The 7633-nt window shown below is 36.7% G+C and overlaps 1 protein-coding gene across 1 annotated transcript; it reads left to right on the top strand.

Moving 5' to 3' along the window:
• The first annotated feature begins 252 nt into the window (after window positions 1-252).
• On the top strand, window positions 253-7556 carry syt19 (synaptotagmin XIX). The gene is made up of 7 exons (XM_010781289.1): window positions 253-736; window positions 834-907; window positions 3176-3295; window positions 4395-4580; window positions 5317-5466; window positions 5641-5760; window positions 7197-7556. Exons 1-7 carry the CDS (start codon window positions 541-543, stop codon window positions 7296-7298), a joined length of 948 nt encoding a protein of 315 aa, XP_010779591.1. The 5' UTR covers window positions 253-540; the 3' UTR covers window positions 7299-7556.
• Window positions 7557-7633: the final 77 nt, after the last annotated feature.

Raw genomic sequence — 7633 nt, 5'->3', positions numbered from 1 at the left:
GACACAACAGTCCAAACCCCGAAGGTATTTAGCTTTTAAAACATGACAATCAGCAAGTAATCATAATTCGGAGAAACTTCAAAGATGTGGCCTTTTTTTAATTGTAATTTACTTATAATAACCAATTGTCTTACCACTTAAGCTGCACCTCCTTGACCTCCTTATCTTCACAAGTTTCATTTCCATGCTGCCAAACAGCATTGTGTGTAGAGCGAGAAGAAGCGCCATCACTCACCGTTTCTTTCCCTCTTACGTCTCTTTGATATAAAACCCACAAGAGCCAGCTGTTTGGTAAACTTGTGTGACATTGCATACGTTTTTACTTGGCTATTTAGGGTTTTTAGTCAAACAGATTTCCCGTACAGATCCTGCATGTCTTTGAATTACTGTCCTGGATCCTTCCTATATGTAAAGTGGGCCAAAATGAAAGCTAGTGTTAATACTGTAGTTGCTATTCACTTGCAGTTACAACATTCTGACAGTATTCCTTAATAGTTTATCTATAGTCCTCTCACGTCTTTCCTCCTGTGTTGCAGAGGTATGGAGTTGGATAGTTTTGTATATTTTGATGGACTGTCAGCTGCTGGGGACCTGACAATGCCATTCCCAGATACGGTGAAGTACTGCATCCTGGGAATTTCAGTCACTCTTTTACTGCTGGCGCTGGGTATCTTGGTATGGCAGGTCTTCAGGTGCTGCTCACAGAAATACACCACATACACGCGGCAAGATACTGGTGAGTAGATAGGATTACATTACAAAGCACACATTTCTAATGCTGTATACCAAGAAAGGAATACAAATTGCAATTGTGTGTCTGACTTTTACTGTAGTGAACAATGATCAGCTGTACTCAAATGAAAAGTCGGGGACAGCGAGAATCTACTCAGGAGCTCCAAGCACCAGGGTAAGAGGAAATGGATTGTAGGTGTGGATAGAGTAGAATATAATCACACCTTTTCTTATGACCATATTATATACTTAATATCTCACATATCTTCCTATGGCCTTTTTTGACCTACTTTTAATGCAAGTAAATGTAACTGGGATTAAGGAAGCACATCACACAAATATACATGTCACTGGCATTAGACTTTTTAATACTACTTCTAATCATTTTTTCATACTCTTTAATACTTTAAAAACGTATTATAACAAGTAATTGAGATGTGAGAAACATCACAATTTAAAACAAAAATGATATGATATGTATCAATTAAATAATTATTTATTTTCTATATTGTCACTGGCATTGGACATTAGGTCAATAATAATAATATTTATTTTTAAAACAGTTTAATTTATAATACCTACAGTATTAAAGTTAATTATAATGCCACTCGCTTTTGATGCCACTCTAATTTTTCAATATGTTTTAATAGTTTTCTAATACAGACAGATCATTGCAATGTAAAAAACACATCACACACATTTGTTTTAAACATTTCTAACATATCAACTGGGTATTGTGCAAGTTTGTATCTGTTTAAACAAAATGAGTGGGCATGTGTGTGCATACAAGATACATAATACATATCAGACTTCTTTCTAAATAACTGTAGAAACAAGTTTCAATGTCCTCTGCAAAGTCTTGGGTCGAACTATGCATTTTGAATGGTTTAAGTCAGGGGTTTCAAACTAAAATACACAGTGGGCCAACATTTTGAAATCGGTAGTCGAGGGCCAGACTGGTTCAATGTTTATTGCAAAACGTATTGAATGAACTTATTGCACATATTAAACCTGGAACTAACTATGCTTAAATGATTGCCAATAAAAACATTAAACATTAAATAATCAGTTGCATTAATTTCTTATGGCTCTATCTGCAGAGTCATTTCTTATGATTACATTTTTCCACAGGCCAACAACAGCTTCAAAAAAACAATTTCCCTCAAAGAAAAAACCAAACATGCCCTGTTGTCGCAAGAAAAAAAGTGCAAAAAGGAAACATCCATTGAAACTCAGTGTGCTGCTCTATGATGCTAGTTCAAGCCAGATACTTGGCATCTCATCTTGGGTGCAAGTTCATCAATGTTTGGGCTCAGGCTCTGAGTTGAGGGAATCCTCAGGATTGAGTGAAGGTGTGCGTGCAATATACCGGCGGGCCAGATTGAATAGTAATTAGAAATTATCCTGCGGTCCAAAATTAAATCCACCAAGGGCCTGATTTGACACATGTGGTTTAAGTGAACATACTTCTAAATAAACATTTAAGAGTCTTGTTAATAATTAAAAAAACATCCTTTGAAGAGAAATCAAATATAGCCTTTGATCACTTGCTTCTATTCCATTTTGAAAAGACGTGATGTGCTACGTTTGTCACTAAAAAGCCTGTGATGTGTTTTTCACAATAGATTAGGACTCAAATAGACTGAATGCATAGTTTTTTAAATACAGGCCCCAGTGGCTGGGTCTCAGGATATATAAATCATGCCTGTATCAGAATGCCCACACTTCAAAGCAGCTTCTGTACAGTACAATATTAGCCATGACCAGATTTTTTAAACAAGTAATAGATGTCGAAGGTTGGCCTTAACTGGGCAAGATGGATCAGAGCAGATGTTGGCGACCTTTTTACATATTTGCTGCCTTTCAGTCGATACTCAGGAAACACAGTGTAAAAACTGTTAAAGCTACTGACAAAAAAATTATTTAACACAAAAACGAACAGAAATACTGTAAATTCTAGATATTTCCAACGAAAGGTTTTAGGAATAAGTAAAACATGACTTCAAACAATATGTACCAATGCATTTTGAAATAATACTGGTACATATACAAATGGTCAGTCAGCTCTTGCCTAGCCCGAAGGACATCTTTTGTATAGAAGAACATGTATGTGCAGATGAGATTTCTCTGTTTATCCACTACATGTGAACTCGGTCACATTTTATTGAAGTAGTCTACTGTTTCCTTTCTGTCATCTGACTGCTGTTTGCAAAGAAAATGTGTAGTTTTTACTTTGTTTTGACAAGACGAAGATTGGACTCTATTGATTTTGATGCTCAAAATAGGTCCCATTGTCAGTGTACATAAAGATTAAATTTTACTTGTTTGAACAAAGACGATGTTGGTACTTGTCAAGTCAAATAAACGCTGAAGGCGCTGTGGTGAATAACACACACCACAGATATAAATGTGTGTGTGTTTACATGACTTTGTGTCGCCCCAGGTGGAGAATGTCAACACAGAGGTCCGCAGGCTGAGTCGCTGTCTGTCTCAGGCCTCATTACCTTCCTCAGGATCCGTACAGGCAGACGGAAAGAGGGAAGAGCAGGCCAACAATAAAAAGGTAGCACTACTCTATAATCCTGTTGTCACGTGACAATCAATCTACAATTTTCCAAATCCTGTTTAATCTCTTCATCTAATGTCTTCTTACCTTCAAAAACGTTTAACGCTCTCTCACAATTTGATTTTACTCGAGGTCTCATAATTTCAATGTAGGTGCATCCTTTGTTTTTTTAAATGTTATTTATTTACTTGGTTTGTCAATACATTTACTTCGCTTAATGTACAAACTAATTTCTTTACAGGCAGTACAAGTTAACCAAAACAAAGAAACATGCCTTATTTTATGACTTTTTTACTTGAATGACACCAAAAAACAAAACAATAATACATATACAAAAATTGCTATATGCATGACGGCTTATTTTGCATCCCACAGTAAATGTGCATAAAGATTTGTTAGTTTTATATTCTTCTCATTGTACCGCAACTTAGCCTTATGCAGTTTTTAAATCTGTATGACATCCATCTTCATCATGTCTCCTAAATAGAGATGGAAAAGCAGGGATTTTGAACAAAATTGTTTTAAGTCAAGCCAAGTTTATTTATATAACACATTTAAAACAACCTCGGTTAACCAAAGTGCTTTCCAGATTAAAAACAAGACAATCAGCAATTAATTAAATAATAAAGACACAATTGTACACAGCTAAAAATAGATCAAAAGAAACAAAATACAATAAAAGCAACAATAAATGGGTTTTCAGCAGTGTTATGCTAACAATGGTAAAGCTAATCATGCTAATACTTTTAGCAGGTTTAACATATTACCCAGGTTAACCATCTCAGTTTAGCATGCTTTACAAACGGAACAAAGTAAACCTGTTGCTGATGAAAATGTCATTAGATTTATATTATTATTTGGTCGAATAGTTTGAATCTTAAGGGTAAGTCATTCTTGAATATTAGTAAATAATTCCACTGCAAGATGTCAAAAGATATCAACCTCATATTGGCACTAGAGGGAGAACCCATAAGTGTGTTGATCAAAGTGTGGACCAACTGGCAGCCAAACATTTGTATTTCAAAAATATCCTTTTTAAACATTAACAGCATCATTTATTTAATGGTGTCTTTTCAAACAAACCCTCTTGTACTAGGTCGAAGGAACGCTGCGCTTTTCCATCTATTATGACCAACTGCAGTCCCAGCTGGTGGTCACCATCTTGCAGGTGGAGGGACTTCTGGAGCAAAGCCCGACGCGAATCCTCCAGCCATTTGTTAAACTAAGACTCATGTGGTCAAACTCAGAAGAAGTGGAAGTTGAAGAATGTACAGACGAAGAGGTAACTTTTGTCTTCCTTATCACATACAATATGTCACTGGTGCAGTGATGATGTATTTTTGTAGGCCCAGAAGTTAGCTTCTTAATGGCTCCCTTGACAAAAATGAATGGGATTGTTTCAATGGATTCCAGATTGTAAAATAAGCTTTGTGTCAAACAACTGTTTATGCTATTTACACATTTTGTTCAGCAGGATCATCTCCACTTTTAGGATATTTTAAGCGTAAATGCAATCGTCAGAAGTGAGGCTAGGCTACATCAAGGTCACATGACTTCATGTCACCATTCACTAAGCTCAAGGCGCTTAATGTTTGGCGTGTGACGATGAGTAGTCTCATTTAGCCACTTGTTAGCTACCACTGTTTTCATGACAAATACAAGCTTTGGATATTCACCATTTACTGAAACATTTTATGTGGTGAAACAAAAGGTTAAAATCTCTTAATTTTGAATTGATTCCAGCCTTTACTTTAGGTATCTAACATCAAACACAGTAATACAAAAAAATGGACTTCCAGACGAGGGAACCGGAAGTGTTAGAATTTTAACTAATTTCTGTGTTTTAGGACTCATTCCTTGTTACCTCGTTAATTAATTGTAGAAATTACAGATCTTGATTTTGGGAAACATACAGCTTTTGTTTTCTCCTTTTATGCTCATTAGGCCTACTTTGTAAAAATATAACACTGTCCTTCACATTCTCATAGAGTAATAGATGACTTCTGTGACCTTCTTAGGGTGAAGGGACTGCACCCGTCTTGTGGAAAGTGCTGCAGGAATGCCGGACTCGCATTGTGAAAGGCAGCTGTAACCCTTTATTTGGAGACCAGTTCAGCTGTCCTCTGCTAGAAGAAAAGCAGCTTCATCACATCAACCTCAGGATGGAGGTCCTGAAATACATAGACACACCACTTTCCTCTAAGTTTCTCTCAAATTATAGGGAATTAGTATTTAGTCAGTTGAAGAAAAAACATCTAAGCAGAATCTACAGTATGTCTTTTTTTTTTTTTACGTGTGATCGTGTAAAATGACTGAGTGTCCTGTCTCCTTGTGCATCTCAGGTGAGGGACTTTGATAAATTCTCCAGACACTCAGTGTTAGGGGAGGTGAGGGTTCCTTTAGGGCGGCTCAACATCTCCTACCCTCTGGAGCTACAAGAAGATCTAATGATACCACAGAAGGTACAGAAGGACCCCATGTGTACAAAGACACACATAGCAATCAAATAAGAACTTTTTTTCCCTAATCTTTCGGTCAAGGTGAATTATTTTGAAATTCAAAAGTCTTGAACATTCAGAACAAAATATGAAATATTAAAAAGTTAAAGGGACATAAATTACACAAGGTGAGACACTGAAGTATATGCTCCTGGCATTTGCAGGGTTAAAGAGGGATCAAGTCCTCCTTATACCTATACTTACAGAATGTTTTTCAGTTGAGTTTTTCCTGGTTCTTTTCCTGTTAACCCATTTAATCCCACATTTTTCCCAGACATGAAAATATCCAAATCTTGTGTCATTAATAACCCTTTGAAAAAATCAATCATTGTTTTAAAAAAAAAACTCATGGAAAAGTAGTTGAAATGTTATGTTTTATATCACAATTGTGACTGGTGGGATTATGTGTTGCCGTGAAAATACATATATTGAATTAGCATACTTCTCCAATGCAGTCATGCAAATTTGTATACATCCCAGCCTAGTTATCTACACATTTAAAACTATGTCACTGGCAATCCCCATCAAATTCTAGTTAGACTTTTTACACATCAAAATTCCTGATACAACACCAATATGAACAACCATCAACGTTTTTCAACATTTCTATTTTAGTGCAACATGTATTGAAACATGAATATTATACAACTGTTGTAAAATTTGAACTTTTACTTTAGTGCAATATTTGTAACATTCACAAACAACTGTACAGCCAGTTGTGTGATTCATTCACATTGAACATAAAAGGTAACATTTAGAAAAGGTAGCATGTAGAATAGGTGTCCTACACTGAACAAAAATGCAATATATATATATATCATAGGCTTTAGAACCAAGTGCACGATTAGTTTGTGCATCACTATTTTGAACTACAATCTACTGATTGATTAACTTGAACTTATTTTCCAAAACATTCCAGTCATTTCAGACTTTTCCACTTTGTCATGGACTTGTCCTTTGTACTTCATCTCCACAGCCTTTATTGGGTCTTCTTTGTTGTTTTTGATAGCTATTACAGCCTCTTTGCATTCACTTATAGTTCCCTTTCTACTGTCCATGGTTTATCTTGAAGCACTCAATGTGCAGTGGTGCTTTACATTTCTCACATGCATAGGTAGTGCGTTTGTCTTGGTTGTGGGGCTTTGTCAAATGTACGTCGCTCCTTGTTCCATCTCTTGACAAAGGTCTCACTGTATTTCTCCTCCATGTTTGTTGCCACTGTGACAACATTATTGTCTCTCCAACGGACCAGCAACTGAGGTTTTTCCTTGGGTCAAAACCTCAAATGTTCCCCGAGATAACTTCATGAATTCTTTCTGGGGCTTGAATGGGACATCAAACAGACAATTTTGCCTCATTGTTCCAGAGCTCCCATATCTTCTTTTTGTCATTTCATCAAGGAGTCCAAGAGAAGTGAAGAGGTTGTCATGGATGAATTTGCAACCTTGAGGCACCTGAGCTTGCTCTGCAAGACCAAGGACAACACTGGGTCCCTGACCTAACCCCGTCTCAGGGAGGAGAGTGTCGGATCCACCATATGGCTCCATGTGATGCATGTAACCACTGGATGAGGCAAGGCTCCATAGTTTGTAACCAAAGCGGATTGGTTTACCTCTTATGAATTGCTTACATCCATGGTGACCATAGTATCTGATCATGCTCTCATCCACCGACAGCCATTCCTGAAATGGCATGACTTTGTATGACTGATTGAGTTCGGAGAAGATGGGTCTAACTTTAAAAAATCAAAAAGTCAACCACATGAATTGAGGCCATTATTTAATCAAACCGATTTCTCCGCATTGCATCTGAAATGCTTTCATTGTGTACATCACTG

This window comes from Notothenia coriiceps, unplaced genomic scaffold, assembly GCF_000735185.1.
Source record: "Notothenia coriiceps isolate Sejong01 unplaced genomic scaffold, NC01 NC01_scaffold00023019, whole genome shotgun sequence".
Lineage (NCBI taxonomy): Eukaryota > Metazoa > Chordata > Actinopteri > Perciformes > Nototheniidae > Notothenia > Notothenia coriiceps.
Note: the sequence above shows the minus strand (reverse complement) of the source record. Positions and strands in the feature narration are given on the sequence as shown.